The following is a 19533-nucleotide window of genomic DNA, read 5'->3' as shown; positions in this document are numbered from 1 at the left end:
CTATACTCATCTCTGAGGCGGAAGACTCCTGTTTTACCGATCAGTTTGGGTCCAGACCTCCCAGTTATCAGATAATATCTACCCTGCAGACAGTTCTATCAAATGTGGCCATCACTTACTTTTTTCCAGTCTTCTGATGGAACATAATCTTCATCATCTTCTGATTCTTCTTCAATTTCATTATCTGTGAAAAAAAAGACAATTGTTTTACTTTGTAGTTTTAAGTCCAGAATTATTCAATAAAGTCAACTAGAAAGCATTTTATAAATGTATCTACATACAGACATATACACGAGGGAAGAGCCAAAAAGAATGAGCAATCATGTTCTGGAGGGCGGAACGTTTACAGTATGGGCTTCCTCTGCTACGTGAATGTTCACAGTGCCCATCTGAGCCGGAATGCCAGTCCACCTCTTTTGGAAGGTTGCGCTTGGCTCCAGTGACTTCATTTACTTCCAGCAAATTGTTTAATCATTCACCTATTTCGTAATTACATTCGACTACCCGTACTGATGACAAGCTGGAATTAATCAAGCCATCATGGAAGATTCATGTCGGACCATTGATGAACTTAAAGAATTTGACTAGGCATAAAACGAGTTGCAGTAATATTCGGGCCTCACCTGCTCACCCCTGACGAGAGGGGGAAAAAAAAAAAATTGCCTGGCTGCAAACGAAGAGTTCTTTGAAGAAGACTGAACTGTCAAAATGTACAAATAAATACCATTATTTGTTTTTATATATAAATGGTTTCCGGTTTAACATAGCCGCACTTTTTTTTCGTGTGGATCCGCCATCACAAAATAAGCGAAAGATTGATCAACTCTGAAAATAAATCAATCACTGGAGCCAAAGGCAACCTTTTACAACAAAGTCAGCTGGCAAAAGGGATTCCTAAATATTTAGGTAAAAGGAAAGCAACACTAATCCAATAAAGTGCAGGCACAAGCCTCTGGGTCCCCCCCCCCCCCCCCCCAGGTACAGGTGGCAATGATGAAGCTGAAACATCACACACTATGGTTGCTGAATTAATCTTTTTTTTTTTAATCATAATGAAATGCTGCCTTCTTCTTATACATAAAAAATAAAACATATTACATATTTATATTTAAACGCTAAAGACCAATCACTCACTTGCATCAAAATACTTGCAGCGTCGAGGACGGATAACTTCTTGTGTGTCTTGAGTAACTGATGGCGCAGGGTCATCATTAGAGGAACGAGTCTCATCTTCCTGACCAGATGAATCTTTAATGGCTTCATCCTGGGGAAAAGGGGCAAAAAAAATCATTTCTAACAAGGATCAGACTTCTGGAAACTATTTTACAGATTAAGCAATTCTCCATCCGAAATTGCATGATTTGTAGAAAGTTTCTAAAAGCTTTTCAGGTAAAATACAAATTATTATTAAAGTAGATTTTCAGGATGTACATGTACTTCGTCCGTCGGGTGCAGGTGGCATTGGGCGAGTTCGGGAGCTGAGCTTGTTCCGTACACAGTAGATGTCAGCTGTGTATTTCAGCCACGACCTCTATACCGCTTTAAATTAAAATTCCGGCGCTTGGAAGGAGGGTCAATAGAGGGGTTAATAAGGCAGAAGCGCACACGCACCTTATTTTCCCCACTAAAGCCACTGTTCACATCATTTTCTTCCTCTTCTTCCTCCTCTTCTTCCTCCTCCTCTTCTTCATCTTCTCCGGGCATAGGTACCGTGCTGCCATAGCCGTAGAGCCTCAGTAACTCATGAATTGGCATCTCACTTTCCTGATAACATAAGAAAATACAATAAGTTGAATTTTGTGGGATTTTTAATTTTCAGAAAAGAAAAAACAAAAACTACAAGTCAATTGCAAATAGTGTGGACATTTGTATAATAAAATCATCCCTGCAAAGGTGGCACCGAGACCCCAATAGATTGTATGTAATAAATTATATCAAAAGGGACGTAAAACAGAACAGTCATCTTTATGGACTTGCACACTGCACTGACATCTATGGCTAAGGTCGACATTAGGCTTGTGTGTCCAAGGAAGAGATCAAAACGAACCCAAAGTATCAAAGTACTTTGCCTAAATCAATGGCTTGTTTGGGGTGCACATCAATCCCTTTTTTTTTGGGTGGGAGATTCAGACATAACTTCCTGGCAGAATAATGAGATGTGAATCCGACATTATCATCCATAATATAAAATCTGCATTTATACACTGCCTCCTTTCTATTGTGACTCAATTGACCTTAACAGACATTTTGCACCAATAATCTGGCCTCTTCGGCGCTGGGTATATAGATATATAAACAATACAGAAGTGAGCAGTGCAACTCGGAATAACTGTCTCAACTTGGCCAAACTTTTGGAGTTCCCTGCAAGTCATGAACCAACCCCTACAAACGTGGCCCCGCTCAGCACAAACCTATATGTGGCCACAGCTATAGCATCTGACGGTGTAAGAATTTGGTAAGTGCAAAATGGTCGAAAATCAGAGCGCTGGACTTTGCTCACCTGTAGCTTACAATGTGGTTACTAGGCGATCATGTCACCTATGGCACATTTCTGTGGAATATAGTTTGCATTATAAAACAGAGTGAGCTGTAAACTGGGAAATAAAAGGCAATCAAAGCACTCAAGATTCACAGGTTTTACCCTTTCTAGGTGCTCAATCTCAGAGGTGAAGTTCACTTCCCCTTCCATTAACTCTTCCTCCTCCAGGGTCCGTTCATCGTCAAACTCGTGGACCAGCATGTCAGCCGACGGATCGAACTCGTGGTCATCCGATACAGCCGAGCCTCCTGGTCACCAAGATAATGAGAGTCAACTATCCAACATAAACTGCAACTCAAATGTGAAAAATAGTCATTTTTAGATGTAAAGGGGGAGAAGATTTCCTATAAATCCACAGCATTTCCACAACACAATAAGCATGCGGTGCGTTTGGCAATGCTTGACTTGCTCATGGGTTCCTATTGAAATTTCACCATCAGATGTTAGAACAAAACACTTTAAAAAGGCAAAGAGGGATTTTAGTTTCAAAAGTTTCCAGAATTTCCACAGCAGACCACCAGTATAAAACTGTTTCAGTCTGCCTGCTTATTTATTAGATCAATGGAAAAGATTTGCTTCAAATGGAAAGGCTCAAGAGAGATTTCCTCGAAGCAAGAGCAGCGACTTATAGGCTTTACGCCTCATTCAGACGTCCGTTTTCTCACGTACGAGAAAACCGCACCAATTATTCTGATCAGAGTGCGATCTGAGTGTCATCAGTTTTTTCTTCTACATGGAGAGAGAAAAAAAATCTCCACCTTTCTAACATGCTATGAAAATGAGACCGCAATCAGATGTCATCCGAGTGAGGTTTGATTTCTTCACAGACCCACTGAATTGAACGGATGATTTTGATCCGACCCTCAGATCAAAATTGGACATGTCTGTGATTATTCACGGTTATGTGAATAGCCCCATAGACTATCACAAGTACAAGCGCTATCCGTGAAAGACACATAGCACTTGTATGCGAAAAATGAACAACGTGTGAATGAGGACTTATACAGTAGAACAAATTTTCAATATTTGTGCTGTTCATATGCAAAACCAATAGGACACTGGGGAACGTGTCTGTGAAAGGAGAGATAGGATGAGGGATTTCCATTAGATAGAGAAATAGACAGATAAATAGAAAGATAGATGATAGACAGACAAGCAGCAGCACTAACATTCCATTAGGACTCAATAAGTGAATAAAAAAGGCTGAACTACTGACATCATCTATACGGCATCTAGATGTGAAAAACAGACACATAGAACAACCTAAGGATTAAAAATCACCACTTTTTCTGGCCAAAAAAAACCCACATACTATTTTTACACTAAAACTTGCAAAATCATTTAATAAATCTATGCAAAGACGCTAAACAAGGAAACATGTAAAGCCATGAAAAAATCCCAACCGAAGCATTGTGCGAGTGTACTTATATCAATTCGGAGAACAGCTGCAAATCTCTCAGCAAAAAAAAATTACAAGTTTGGGATGAAAGGAGGCAGAATAATCCACATCAGACAACACTTAGGTTCTGATAAATCTATTACTGGCGAGGCAACCAATTAGTCAGGTGTGCAATGCTTCTTATTATTTTATGCACTACAGTTATGGCCAAAAGTTTTGAGAATGACACAAATATTAATTTTTACAAAGTCTACTGCTTCATTTTTTCTAATGGCAATTTGCATATACTCCAGAATGTTATAAAGAGTGATCAGCTTAACAGCAATTACTTGCAAAGTCAATATTTGCCTAGAAAATGAACTTTATCCCCCAAAACACATTTCAACATCATTGCAGCCCTGCCTTAAAAGGACCAGCTAACATCGTTTCAGTGATTGCTCCATTAACACAGGTGTGGGTGTTGATGAGGACAGGGCTGGAGATCAATCTGTCATGATTAAGAATGACACCACTGGACACTTTAAAAGGAGGCTGGTGCTTGGCATCATTGTTTCTCTTCTGTTAACCATGGTTATCTCTAAAGAAACACGTGCAGTCATCATTGCACTGCACAAAAATGGCCTAACAGGGAAGAGTATCGCAGCTAGAAAGATTGCACCTCAGTCAACAATCTATCGCATCATCAAGAACTTCAAGGAGAGAGGTTCCCTTGTTGCCAAAAAGGCTCCAGGGCACCCAAAAAGACCAGCAAGCGCCAGGACCGTCTCTTAAAAGTGTTTCAGCTGCGGGATCAGCCACCAGCAGTGCAGAGCTTGCTCAGGAATGGCAGCAGGCAGGTGTGAGTGCATCTGCACGCACTGTGAGGCGGAGACTCTTGGAGCAAGGCCTGGTCTCAAGGAGGGCAGCAAAGAAGCCACCTCTCTCTCCAGGAAAAACATCATGGACAGACTGATATTCTGCAAGAGGTACAGGGAGTGGACTGCTGAGGACTGGGGTAAAGTCATTTTCTCTGATGAATCCCCTTTTCGATTGTTTGGGACATCTGGAAAACGGCTTATTCGGAGAAGACCAGGTGAGCGCTACCACCAGTCTTGTCTCATGCCAACTGTCAAGCATCCTGAAACCATTCGTGTGTGGGGTTGCTTCTCAGCCAAGGGAATGGGCTCTCTCTCAGTCTTGCCTAAAAACACAGCCATGAATAAAGAATGGTACCAGAATGTCCTCCAAGAGCAACTTCTCCCAACCGTCCAAGAGCAGTTTGGCGATCAACAATGCCTTTTTCAACATGATGGAGCACCTTGCCATAAAGCAAAGGTGATAACTAAATGGCTCAGGGAACAAAACATAGAGATTTTGGGACCATGGCCTGGAAACTCCCCAGATCTTAATCCCATTAAGAACTTGTGGTCAATCATCAAGAGACAGGTGGACAAACAAAAACCTTCAAATTCAGACAAAATAAAAGCATTGATTTTGCAAGAATGGACTGCTATCAGTCAGGATTTGATCCAGAAGTTGATTGAGAGCATGCCAGGGAGAATTGCTGAGGTCCTGAAGAAGAAGGGTCAACACTGCAAATATTGACTTGCTGCATTAACTCATTCTAACTGTCAATATAACCTTTTGTTACTCATAATATGATTGCAATTATATTTCTGTATGTGATAAAAAAAATCTGACAAACACAAAAACCAGAGGCCAGCAGATCGTGTGAAAATATAATATTTGTGTTATTCTCTAAACTTTTGGCCATGACTGTACTTCTGCCACAGCTCAATTAATAACCCCTTTAACGAAAAAACAGGAAAAAAAAAACAACTTGTCTGTAAACTTAAGGGGATTTCACAGACTATTAAAAATTTACCCAAGAATAGGAAATGTTCTAAAATGAAGTCTAAAGCTGGAGTCACACATAGCGACTTACCAGCGATACCGACACCGATATCAAGGTGTCAGGATCGCTGGTAAGTCGCTATGTGATCGCTGGTGAGCTGTCACACAGACAGCTTCACCAGCGATCAGCACAGCGATGCCGAGCACCCGGCATCGCTGATGCCATCCCTGTAAAAAATAGAATGAAAATAAAAAATATTGTTATTCTCACCTTCCGACATCCCGCGCAGCCATCCTGCCTCTCTCCACGCTCCGGTCCCAGTAACCCTTTGCGAGAATGACCGCGAGACGTCACGGTCTCGCGGTCATTCGTGCAAAGGATCACTGGGACCGGAGCGTGGAGAGAGGCAGGATGGCTGCGCGGGATGTCGGAAGGTGAGAATAACAAAATTTTTTATTATTTTACAGCTGATCGCTGGTCTCCCGCCTGTCACATGCAGCGATGCGTTCTGGCCAGCGGGAGACCAGCGACGTAAAATATGTCCAGAGGTTTCTTGCAGCGATCAGCAATACCGGCAGGGGGGCCGCTCGCTGTCACACATAGCAATCTCGCTGGTGAGATCGCTGTTACGTCACAAAAGTTGTGACTCAGCAGCGATCTCTCTAGCGAGATTGCTATGTGTGACTCCCGCTTTACCCAAATAAACACTAAGGAAGCCCCTGTGGAGCTTCTCCAGTGGTCCCCACCAATCATCTAGTGTTGACAGCTCTTCCGTTCAGTGCCATTTGCATATAGAGCATGTAAGAGCTGAGGTCAGTGACTGGTAGCAGCGGTCGCCTGTCTGATGGACATGCCATTAAACACTACAAGATCAGCGGGGACCACCAGGGTCTTACTGTACGATTCAACAGGTAAATGGTTATTTCTTTAAGAACGTTCCACACACTAAGGAAAATTTTTTGTAAGAAGCCCTTTAAGCGACTGGAGAAAGTCAGCAGGTCAATATAGCGGATAAATACGGTAAGTGTTAAATCTGAAAACACCACAGTCATTACTATATATAGAAGAAAAAGAGACGACATACGATCTATGCAAATATTGCCCAGAGAAAGCGCAGGCGCCACAATAGCTACAACAATTAATGCGGTTCTAAGAATAACATCCTATAGGAGCCGCCAAGTCACGCATCCACCGGAGCGAGAAAGTACAGTATGTGCCGCCATCAGCCATAATTGAACTTTGAAAATAAATAGAAAGTACCTGGGCTGGGATTCCCAAGAGAAGGCTGGAAAAGAAAAAAAAAATAGAGATTCATCAATCTGGAAGATATCTGCAGCAAGAATATAAAACAACTGGAAATCATCAGAAAGCAACATTATGTAACAGAAATGTGTCCAACTTAAAAGATACAATGTGTAAAGATAAATATACAGAAACCAATCCCACAGAATATCACACGACCCATTCCGACAGCCATAACACGTGATGTCACCATATTGACCCGTGCGCCTGAGCCCTAATGACAGCACCTGTATATTGTCTGTGTGTTTATCTATCGGGCATAATAACCAGGTACATTTTTTTAATCAGCCATAGTTGTTTTATTGCTTTTTCCCACAATAGCTGTGTAAGAAAGTTGCATTTGTTTTCATCATTTGTAGCAACCTAGAAATTACCCAGAAATTTATAAATCAAATATTCAGGATAAATAGCATGAAGTGATTACTATTTTCTGTATTTATTGTAAACTAATAGATTTGCAGGACCTAAGTTGAGCGATCACGCCGGGAGTCCACGGCGGCCTCACAGAAGCCCTGTAAACGCCCTTTTATCTGCCAGCATCTCCGCTGCCTCTTCTGATTAGTGGGACCGGATCCAACGCAAATATGATATCAAGGGGCATCTACTAATGGGAGGACGTGCGGCTGTGGGCGGAGCTTCACAGAGGAAGTCCCACCCCTCGGCACCACGGCCATACGCTAGTGTGAAACCTGCCAAAGAGTCAAAATTAGAAAAATCCAGAAAATCACCTTGTCTGATTTGGCAAGATTTATTTTTCAAATTGGAAAATAAGTATTTGGTCACCTAAAAACATGCAAGATCTCTGGCTCTCACAGACCTGTAACTTCTTCTTTAAGAGTCTCCTCTTTCCTCCACTCATTACCTGTAGTAATGGCACCTGTTTGAACTTGTTATCAGTATAAAAGACACCTGTCCACAACCTCAGTCACACTCCAAACTCCACTATGGTGAAGACCAAAGAGCTGTCAAAGGACATCAGAAATAAAATTGTAGCCCTGCACCAGGCTGGGAAGACTGAATCTGCAATAGGCAAGCAGGTTGTTGTAAGGAAATCAACTGTGGAAGCAATAATAAGAAAATGGAAGACATACAAGACAACTGATAATTTCACTCGATCTGGGGCTCCATGCAAAATCTCACTCCGTGGGGGTCAAAATGATCACAAGAACGGTGAGCAAAAATCCCAGAACCACACGGGAGACCTAGTGAATGACTTGCATAGAGCTGGGACCACCGTAACATAGGCTACCATCAGTAAACATAGTACGCCACCAGGGACTCAGTCGTGTCCCCCTGCTTAAGCCAGTACATGTCAGGGCCGGTCTGAAGTTTGCTAGAGAGCATTTGGATTATCCAGAAGAGTATTGGGAGAATGTCATATGGTCTGATGAAACCAATGTAGAACTGTTTGGTAGAAACAAAACTCTGTGTTTGGAGGAGACAGAATGCTGAGTGGCATCCAAAGAACACCATACCAACTGTGAAGCATGGGGGTGGCAACATCACGATTTGGGGCTGTTTCTCTGCAAAAGGACCAGGACGACTGATCCATGTACACGAAAGAATGAATGGAGCCATGTATTGTGAGATTTTGAGTGCCATCCTCCTCTAGAGGAGATATGCATGGAGTAATGTGCCAGCATAGAGCTCACCAACACAAAAAGAGGACTTAGAAATCCTTCAAAAACTTTTCAAAAATGCAGGGTGCAGTGGACCCGATTTGCTGCCATCTTTAAATCTGGTCCACTGCACTGTTAGTGCATTTGTTTGGATGCCTGAGCAGCATTTTACAGGGCTGTGGAGTCGTTGCTCATTTTGGTGGAGTCGGTATAAAATAGACCGACTCCTAAAATATATAATAAATTGGGTACAATAATTCAATGCAGAATGTGCTGAATATTTTTTCATAGGAATTTGGGAAAGTTATGAAATGTCCTATAAATGGCTGTTCTATTCCTGATCTAAGGCTACATTCACACACAGCATTTTTACTGCGTTTGAGGATACGTTTTTCAGCTGCAAAAGCAAAATCAGCTTTTTAAAAAACCGCATCACCTGAAAGGTTTTTGAGCTCATAGAAAAGGTTTTCAATAGCAAAAGCAGATTAGAAATCTGCTCTATCCATATCTGTCTCCATATCTTATCTGTACCAAAAAAAATGAGCTGGATAGCACAGACTAACACTCTTTTTTTTTTTTTTTTTTTTAGCACCAGTCAGGTGCACCTCATAGCTTCCCAAAAGGACGCCCAGGACAGGCATTGCTCGTCTTCAGTAACACATCAACATCAATTGATAGTTGGAATAAATAGACTGCATTTATCACCAAAGTCTTAAGGTGCAGGCTTTATTTTGAAATGTAGGGGGTGCAGTATGAGGTTCTGCAGCAGCTGAGGTGTGCAGTATGAGGTTCTGCGGAACAGTATGAGGTTCTGCCACCCCCCCAAGGTATGATCCTCGCTTCGCCCATGGTGTGAATGTAGCCTGAGGATCTAGGCTTTGTCTTAGCTGAGAAAAGTCATAGTATATGTGTTATATATGTGTGTGTGTGTGTTTGAGTGTGTGTGTATATATATATATATATATATATATATATATATATATACACACACACACACACACAGTACAGACCAAACGTTTGGACACACCTTCTCAAAGAGTTTTCATTATTTTCATGACTATGAAAATTGTAGATTCACTCTGAAGGCATCAAAACTATGAATTAACACATGCGGAATTACATAATTAGCAAAAAAGTGTGAAACAACTGAAAATATGTCTTATATTCTAGGTTCTTCAAAGTAGCCACCTTTTGCTTTGATTACTGCTTTGCACACTCTTGGCATTCTCTTGATGAGCTTCAAGAGGTAGTCACCGGAAATGGTTTCCACTTCACAGGTGTGCCCTGTCAGGTTTAATAAGTGGGATTTCTTGCCTTATAAATGGGGTTGGGACCATCAGTAGTGTTTTGCAGAAGTCTGGTGGATACACAGGTGATAGTCCTACTGAATAGACTGTTAGAATTTGTATTATGGCAAGAAAAAAGCAGCTAAGTAAAGAAAAACGAGTGGCCATCATTTCTTTAAGAAATGAAGGTCAGTCAGTCCGAAAATTTGAGAAAGCTTTGAAAGTGTCCCCAAGTCCAGTGGCAAAAACCATCAAGCGCTACAAAGAAACTGTCTCACATGAGGACCGCCCCAGGAAAGGAAGACCAAGAGTCACCTCTGCTGCGGAGGATAAGTTCATCCGAGTCACCAGCCTCAGAAATCACAGGTTAACAGCAGCTCAGATTAGAGACCAGGTCAATGCCACACAGAGGTCTAGCAGCAGACACATCTCTACAACAACTGTTAAGAGGAGACTTTGTGCAGCAGGCCTTCATGGTAAAACAGCTGCTAGGAAACCACTGCTAAGGACAGGCAACAAGCAGAAGAGACTTGTTTGGCGTAAAGAACACAAGGAATGGACATTAGACCAGTGGAAATCTGTGCTTTGGTCTGATGAGTCCAAATTTGAGATCTTTGGTTCCAACCACCATGTCTTTGTGCGACGCAGAAAACGTGAACGGATGGACTCTACATGCCTGGTTCCCACCGTGAAGCATGGAGGAGGAGGTGTGATGGTGTGGGGGTGCTTTGCTGGTGACACTGTTGGAGATTTATTCAAAATTGAAGGCATACTGAACAAGCATGGCTACAACAGCATCTTGCAGCGGCATGCTATTCCATCCAGTTTGCGTTTAGTTGGAACATCATTTATTTTTCAACAGGACAATGACCCCAAACACACCTCCAGGCTGTGTAAGGGCTATTTGACCAAGAAGGAGAGTGATGGGGTGCTACGCCAGATGACCTGGCCTCCACAGTCACCAGACGGTTTGGGGTGAGCTGGACCGCAGAGTGACTTGGCAAAAGGGCCAACAAGTGCTAAGCATCTCTGGGAACTCCTTCACGACTGTTGGAAGACCATTTTCGGTGGCTACCTCTTGAAGCTCATCAAGAGAATGCCAAGAGTGTTCAAAGCAGTAATCAAAGCAAAAGGTGGCTACTTTGAAGAACCTAGAATATAAGACATATTTTCAGTTGTTTCACACTTTTTTGCTAATTATATAATTCCGCATGTGTTAATTCATAGTTTTGATGCCTTCAGAGTGAATCTACAATTTTCATAGTCATGAAAATAAAGAAAACTCTTTGAGAAGGTGTGTCCAAACTTTTGGTCTGTACTGTATGTATGTATATATCTCTCTTTCCTTCTCAGGGACAGACTGATGGTGGATTTCATATTATAACTGACGACAAGGTATGAAGTAACAAGAAAATACCCATGTGCTGTAAGAGAACTTGGACTTTTGATAGGAAGCGGAAGGACAGTGAAAATTGGATATTTCTCAAAATGCTATTTGTGGTGAATAAAAATCTGCAGAAATCGATGAGTCTCCAGCTCCAATATCCCACCCATATTAAACACAAGCACATTGGCAACCTTAACTTTCATGTGTGCCGACCAAGTGGTTCTTCCACTTCACCACAAGCCATCAGCTTCCATCACCCTCCTCTTGAGGGTGCCCAAATTGGTAAAACATGACAATCAGGGGCCCCCTCTACAAAAGTGTGATATCAAGGCAGACTCACTTCTGCATGCAATCTTCTAACATTTCAGAATTGCAGGAAGATCTTACAACATGTTCGGACATGGCAGATACTCCACAGCAAATGTTCCGAGAATTACAGTACAAAATAAATTATATATACGGTGTAATATTATATAATTGAAAAAACATCACAAAATAGAAAAAGGATTCGGGTGCAGGCCCTCCAGCAGGTACATACCAAACCTCCAGATAGTCCATCAAAAAGAAAGCAGCACACCATGTTAGTTTTCAATAAAGTGTTTTTTAATAGCCCACATGGCTATGTGCCCAGGCAGCGACGCTTCGGTTCAATGGGTGTGAACCTTTTTCAAGCATTATTATATATAAATACACATTCATTTTTAGACAAAAAGACATCCATGTTTATAGAGTAAAAATTTGCATGCAAATTGGCAAAATTTTCAGTGTGTTGTGGAAATGCTGCAGATTTTCACCACTTCAATGAATAGTACAAAAATCACTGGAGGCAGAATTAATTTGTACGTAACATGCAGACTTTTTGAGTGGGCCACAAATCTGCACTGAAAATTTGCCATATCTGAACATGATCTTAAAGATGCATCACAACCCAGTACAACAATTTCTTCTGCAGTTTGGAAACACTGAACTCTAAATTGGGGGAATAGGTGATTTTAAACAAATTCTTCCAATGTTTGGCCAGTGGCCATCTTCTGCTGTCATTAACCCCTTTCTGCCATATGATGTACTATCCCATGTGCCCTGGGACTTAATTCCCAGGGACGGGATAGTACGTCATAGTGGTGTGCACCGCTGATTGCGGCCGGGTATCAGCTGATTATCACAGCTGACACCCGGCACTGTGTGTCAGGGGCGGTCACGGACCGCCCCCGACACGGTAACCCCTGGCACACTGCGATCAAACACAATCGCAGTGTACCGAGGGTTTAGAGAAGCATCGGCAGGGAGGGGGGCTCCCTCCGTGCTTCCCTGAGCCCCCTGGATCCAATATGGCGGCGGGGACCTTCGGGGGCTTGCAGGGAGCCGGCTTCCTCACTGCATGCAGAGCGCAGGCATGAGGAAGCCTGCTTAAGTGCCTGTGTCAGATCGTTGATCTGTCACATGACAGTGATATCCCCCCTGGGACAATGTAATAGTTAAAAAAAAAAAGTGTAAAAATAATTTATAAAAAAAAAATAAAAATCTCTAAATAAATTTTAAAAAAAATATTCCCTAATAAATTCATTTTTTGGAAATAAAAAAAAACAAACAATAAAAGTACACATATTTGGTATTGTCGCATCCGTAACGACCCGCCCTATAAAACTGTCCCATTAGTTAACCCCTTTAGCAAACCCCTTAAAAAAATAAAAAAACAAAGCAAAAAATAATGCCTTATTACACCGCCGAACAAAAAGTGCAATAACGCGTGATCAAAAAGACGCATATAAATATCCACGGTACCGCTGAAAACGTCATCTTGTCCCGCAAAAAACGAGCCGCCACACAGCATCATCAGCGACAAAATAAAAAAGTTATAGCTTGCAGGAAAAGGCGATACAAAAATTATTATTTTTTATATAAAATTGTTTTCATTGCATAAAAGCGCCAAAACATAAAAAAAAGACAAATGAGGTATCGCTGTAAACGTACTGACCCAAAGAATTAAAACCGCCTTATCAATTTTACTGCACGCGGAAAGGTGTAAACGCACCCCCCAATAGAAATTCATGAAATGCTGTTTTTTTTTTTTCATTCTGTGTCCCAAAAATCGGAATAAAAAGCGCTCAAAAAATGTCACGTGCCAGAAAATGGTACCAATAAAAACATCAACTCGTCCCGCAAAAAATAAGACCTCACATGACTCGGTGGGTCAAAATACGGAAAAATTATAGCTCTCAATATGTGGTGATGCAAAAACTATTTTTACAATAAAAAGCGTCTTTTAGCGTGCGACAGCTGCCAAACATAAAAACCGCCATAAATCGTAAATCAAACCCCCCGTTATCACCCCCTTAGGGAAAAATAATAAAACTAAAAGAAAATGTATTTATTTCCATTTTCCCGCTAGGGTTAGGGCTAGGGTTAGGGTTAGGGCTAGGGCTCAGATTAGGGTTAGGGGTGTGTTGAGGTTAGGGTTGGAGTTATAATTGGGGGTTTCCACTGTTTGGGCACATCAGGGGCTCTCCAAAGGCAACATGGCGTCTGATCTCAATTCCAGCCAATTCTGCATTGAAAAAGTCAAATGGTGCTCCTTCCATTCCAAGCTCTGCCATGCACCCAAACAGTGTTTTACCCCCTCATATGGGGTATCCGCCTACTCAGGAGAAATTGGACCCCAAAAGTTGTTTTGCAATTTCTCCTGTTACCCTTGGTAAAATAAAAAAAAAATAATGGATCAGACGTAATTTTTTTGTGAAAAAAAGTTAAATGTTCATTTTTTTTTAAACATTCAAAAAATTCCTGTAAAGCACCTGAAGGGTTAATGAACTTCTTGAATGTGGTTTTGAGCACCTTGAGGAGTGCAGTTTTAGAATGGTGTCACTTTTGGGTATTTTCTATCATATAGACCCCTCAAAGTGGCTTCAAACGTGATGTGGTCTGTAAAAATAAAACGGTGTTGCAAAAATGAGAAATTGCTGGTCAACTTTTAACCCTTATAACTTCCAAACAAAAATTTTGGTCCCAAAATTGTGCTGATATAAAATAAACATATGTGAAATGTTATTTATTACGTTTTTTGTGTGCCATATCTCTGTGATTTAAGGGCATAAAAATTCAAAGTTGGAAAATTGCAAAATTTTCAAAATTTTTGTTTTTTTCACAAATAAACGCAAGTTATTTGAATTAATTTTTATCTCTAACATGAAGTACAATATGCCACGAGAAAACAATGTCAGAATCACCGGGATCCATGGAAGCGTTCCAGAGTTATTACCTCATAAAGGGACAGTGGTCAGAATTGTAAAAATTGGGCCGGTCATGAATGTGCAATCCACCCTTGGGGGTTAAGGGGTTAAAGCACCACTCCAGCTTTGTTTCTTTCCAGTGCTGGAGTGATGCTTCTAATGTAAGGTCCATGTCCACAGTCTTATGCGCCGCTCCCAATGTAAGTTTATGAGAGCCAGAAAGAGGCACTTACGACTTGTATTTAAAAGTGACCTCCGGCTGGCTCCATGAAACACTGGAGCAATTTGGCAGGTCACAAACTTCCAGGTACCAACAGGGGCAGCCGTGATAAAAGGTGAAAATGGCGGCAGGCAACTATAAAAGCAGGGTCAGGGACCTCGAATAAGAAGCACCACTCCAGTGGTAAAATTGAAACAAACCCTGGAGTAGCTATGTAGATTGCTTGTCCGGTCTGAGGCCTCCTTTAGACGGCTTTAACACTGCCGCATTTTAGAAGCTGGTGCACATCATGGCCCAACAGGTCTAAAGACCCAAACTAAACGCTCAACCCCATTCATATCAATGGAGGAGAGTCGCAATACCACACACAGCCTGTACATACGGTAGGTGTGGCGCTCCTTTACAACCCCTTTAAAGGGAAACGATTAATTAGGAATCTTACAATTTTTCCACTGGGGAATATTGAGACTCTTAACTTTCATTAAAAAGGCCACAATGAACAGGCTGATCCTATCTTTTGTATTGAAGCATCTAATGAGCATGTGCAAATGTCAATGTGGTGGGAGGGGGAGAAGGTGAGCTGTGACATCGCCTATTGTAATTGGTGGATCCTCTGTTATCAGTTGGGTATAAAGGGAATATCAGTCATTGTAATCCTGCCTCTGCTGATAAGGAGCCTACTGAAAACTTCCTAAAAGGTCAGGAAGCATTGAAAAAAAAAAAATATCCCTAGTAGCCAATGTGGAAAATAGCAAGATTACTAATTTTTTTCTATAATAAAGTTCATCATAAAAACATTGCCAAAACTAATAATTAACAATTTTCTGACCACAAGTCCTCATAACGTTGGTCATACACATCAGATGAGCTAATATGTATAATGACCTTCAGGGAGTGTACTGGATACAGAACATCAGTACTGCGCAGGTCCTATCACGCTGCATTACAGCCCCAGTGTGAATGCTGCTCTTATTAATGGCGCATATGTAACTGCAGAAGCTTCAGCACAACAGTCCTGCACCCAGCAACACAGAACATGCAAGGAAGGAAAAGGCATTTCCAATAAAGTCCAGCCCTCACGGCTCCGATACTAATTGTCCGCAGCAAACAGAACTCGCTCTTTGGTTTTCTACTACAGCGGAGTGCAGGGCTCTGATGGGCTGCTGTGGGTCACTTCTATATTCAGAATGCTACTGTTACTTTTTCTACAATTCCCAAATATCTGAACGGGAACGTCTGATGTTACATAAGAGTAAAACGCGCTGTGCCTGAATCTGCAGAGGGAGACGACGCTTTCAGATTAACAGAGACGAGCTGGTGGATGGTTTCTACCAGGTGGAATTCAATTAGGTTTTGCCTATTCCCCCCCCCAAGGTTGTCCGTGTTCAAAGTTAATTAGGTAAATCTCTAGCTCAAATCAGTAGGTCAGGGAGTCTGAAAGGCTAGGAGAGGTTTTAGGCTTAGGTCAGGGTTAACTCGGGTCGGTAGGTGGGGTCACTTAGGTTTAGGGGTCGATAAGGAATAGGTCGGTTGGTGGGAAATCTCACATGCTCGGGTCATTAGGTCAGGGGTCACAGGCTCAGGGTTTTGAAGATCAGGGTTGGTAGGTCGGGGGGGGATGTGTGTTACAGGTTTGCAGTTTTGGAGATTTGGGTCACTCAGGGATCTCTCAGGGACCGGGGGGGCTGATCAGGCACAGGTCAGTAGGTCACTCAGGGACCTCTCAGGGTCAGGAGCTGCTCAGACAAAGGTCAGTAGGTCACTCAGGGTCAGTTTGGTAGGTGGAGGTCGCACAGGGTTGGATTGGTAAGTCAGGTGTTGGTAGTTCAGGTAGAGCTTAACTCCAGGGCTTTCAGGCTCGCACAGGCCAGAAAACTGAGGGTCCCCGGGGCACGGGTCGGCAAGCCAAGGGTCTCAGCTCAGTAGGTCGCCAGTCGCTAACGATGGTGGGTTCTTGGCATCGGTAAGGGGGCCACATGTGTCAGTAGGTCTGGGGTCTCTCAGACTTGAATCAGTAGGTTGGGGGTCGCTGAAGTTGGTAGGTCAGGAGTCATAAAATGTTAGATTTGGAAGGGACTTCCAGGGTCATCGTGTCCAATCCCCTGCTCCATGCAGGATTCGCTAAATCATCCCAGGCAGATATCTGTCCAGCCTCTGTTTGAAGACTTCCATTGAAGGAGCACTCACCACCTCTCGTGGCAGCCTGTTCCAATCATTGAACAGTCAAAAATTGTTTTCCTAATATCTAATCTGTATCTTTTCCCTTTCAGTTTCATTCTATTGCTTCTCGTGTTCCCATGTGCAAATGAGAATAATGATGATCCCTCTACACTGACAGCCCTTCAGATATTTGTAGACAGGTATTAAGTCTTTTTTTTTGGCAAGCTAAACATTCCCAGATCCTTTCACTGTTCCTTGTAGGACACAGTTTGCAGTCGGCTCACCATTGCTCAGGTCAGGGGGTCTCTCGGTCAGTAGGTTGAGGTCTCTGGGGTCAGGAGTCACTCAGGTCGGGGAGTCTCTGGGGACAGGAATCACTCAGGTCAGGGGGCTCTAGGGCCGGAAGTCGCTCAAGTAGGTAGGCTAAGGTGTTGGGGGTCTCTCGGGCTCAGGCTGCTAGGTAAGGAGTCTCTGGGATCAGTATGTTGGAATCGCTCAGGTAGGTAGGCTCTGGGGGTCAGGAGTCACTCAGATCAGGGGTCTCTGGGGTCAGAAGGTCAAGAGGCTCTGAGGTCAGTAGGTTGGGATCTCTGGGGTCAGGAGTCACTCAGGTCAGGGAGCTCTTGGGTGGGAAGTCACTCAGGTAGGTAGGCTCTGGGGGTCGGGAGTCACTCAGGTCAGGGGTCTCGGTCGGTAGGTTTGGGGTCTCTGGGGTCAGAAGGTCAAGAGAGGCTCTGAGGTCAGTAGGTTGGGGTCTCTGGGGTAAGGAGTCACTCAGGTCAGGGGGCTCTTGGGTCAGAAGTCGCTCAAGTAGGTAGGCTCTGGGGTTGGGGGTCTCTCGGGCTCAGTCTGCTAGTTCAGGAGTCTCTGAGATCAGTATGTTGGGGTCGCTCAGGTAGGTAGGCTCTGGGATTGGGGGTCTCTTGGGGTCAGGTTGCTTGGTCATGAGTCTCTGGGATGAGTATGTTGGGGTCGCTCAAGTAGGTGGGCGCCGGGGTTGGGGGTCTCGGGCTCACGTTGCTAGGTCAGGGGTCGCTCAGGTAGGTAGGCTCTGGGGTTTGGAGGACTCTCGGGCTCAGGTTGCTAGGTCAGGGGTCTCTGGGATCAGTATGTATTGGTCGCCCAGGTAGGTGGGCTCCGGGGTTGGGGGTTCTCTCAGATTGCTTGGTCAGGGGTCGCTCAGGTAGGTTGGCTCTGGGGTTGGGGGTCTCTCAGGCTCAGGTTGCTTGGTCAGGGGTCTCTGGGATCAGTATGTTGTGGTCGCTCAGGTAGGTGGGCTCTGGGGTCTCTCGGGCTCAGGTTGCTTGGTCAGGAGTCTCTGGAATCAGTATGATGGGGTTGCTCAGGTAGGCAGGCTCTGGGATTGGGGGTCTCTCGGGCTCAGGTTGCTTGGTCAGGAGTCTCTGGGATGAGTATGTTGGTCACTCAGGTAGGTAGGCTCTGGGGTGGGGGTCTCTCGGGCTCAGGTTGCTTGGTCAGGGGTCTCTGGGGTCAGTATGTTGGGGTCGCTCAGGTAGGCAGGCTCTGGGGTTGGGGGGTCTCAGGTTGCTTGGTCAGGGGTCTCTGGGGTCAGTATGTTGGGGTCACTCAGGTAGGCAGGCTCTGGGGTTGGGGGGTCTCAGGTTGCTTGGTCAGGGGTCTCTGGGGTCAGTATGTTGGGGTCGCTCAGGTAGGCAGGCTCTGGGGTTGGGGGTCTCTCGGGCTCAGGTTGCTTGGTCAGGGGTCTCTGGGGTCAGTATGTTGGGGTCGCTCAGGTAGGCAGGCTCTGGGGTTGGGGGGGTCTCAGGTTGCTAGGTCAGGGGTCTCTGGGATCAGTATGTTGGGGTCGCTCAGGTAGGCAGGCTCTGGGGTTGGGGGGTCTCAGGTTGCTTGGTCAGGGGTCTCTGGGGTCAGTATGTTGGGGTCACTCAGGTAGGCAGGCTCTGGGGTTGGGGGGTCTCAGGTTGCTTGGTCAGGGGTCTCTGGGGTCAGTATGTTGGGGTCACTCAGGTAGGCAGGCTCTGGGGTGGGGGTCTCTCGGGCTCAGGTTGCTTGGTCAGGGGTCTCTGGGGTCAGTATGTTGGGGTCGCTCAGGTAGGCAGGCTCTGGGGTTGGGGGGTCTCAGGTTGCTAGGTCAGGGGTCTCTGGGGTCAGTATGTTGGGGTCGCTCAGGTAGGCAGGCTCTGGGGTTGGGGGGTCTCAGGTTGCTTGGTCAGGGGTCTCTGGGGTCAGTATGTTGGGGTCACTCAGGTAGGCAGGCTCTGGGGTTGGGGGTCTCTCGGGCTCAGGTTGCTTGGTCAGGGGTCTCTGGGGTCAGTATGTTGGGGTCGCTCAGGTAGGCAGGCTCTGGGGTTGGGGGTCTCAGGCTGCTTGGTCAGGGGTCTCTGGGGTCAGTATGTTGGGGTCGCTCAGGTAGGCAGGCTCTGGGGTTGGGGGTCTCTCGGCCTCAGGTTGCTTGGTCAGGGGTCTCTGGGATCAGTATGTTGGAATCGCTCAGGTAGGTAGGCTCTGGGGTTGGGGGGTCTCAGGTTGCTAGGTCAGGGGTCTCTGGGGTCAGTATGTTGGGGTCGCTCAGGTAGGC

At 44.3% G+C, this 19533-nt stretch overlaps 1 protein-coding gene across 8 annotated transcripts in view; it reads right to left on the bottom strand.

Moving 5' to 3' along the window:
- The window catches only part of MIER1 (MIER1 transcriptional regulator), a 90544-nt gene that overhangs the window by 36708 nt on the left and 34303 nt on the right, over window positions 1-19533 (bottom strand). For 5 of the 8 annotated variants that reach the window (XM_073544729.1, XM_073544730.1, XM_073544732.1 and 2 more), the window contains 5 exons: window positions 7033-7057; window positions 2642-2787; window positions 1612-1764; window positions 1135-1264; window positions 120-184 (listed from right to left, as the gene is read on the bottom strand). In XM_073544729.1, coding sequence (XP_073400830.1) covers window positions 120-184; window positions 1135-1264; window positions 1612-1764; window positions 2642-2787; window positions 7033-7057 — 519 coding nt within the window. Of the gene's footprint in view, window positions 1-119; window positions 185-1134; window positions 1265-1611; window positions 1765-2500; window positions 2552-2641; window positions 2788-7032; window positions 7058-17257; window positions 18514-19533 lie in introns of those variants that run through there. The other 3 variants (XM_073544734.1, XM_073544737.1, XM_073544736.1) reach the window with 3 other exon arrangements.

The sequence above is a fragment of the Dendrobates tinctorius genome, unplaced genomic scaffold (assembly GCF_039654945.1).
Source record: "Dendrobates tinctorius isolate UK_male_01 unplaced genomic scaffold, ASM3965494v1 ptg000138l, whole genome shotgun sequence".
Classification (NCBI taxonomy): Eukaryota; Metazoa; Chordata; class Amphibia; order Anura; family Dendrobatidae; genus Dendrobates; species Dendrobates tinctorius.
Note: the sequence above shows the minus strand (reverse complement) of the source record. Positions and strands in the feature narration are given on the sequence as shown.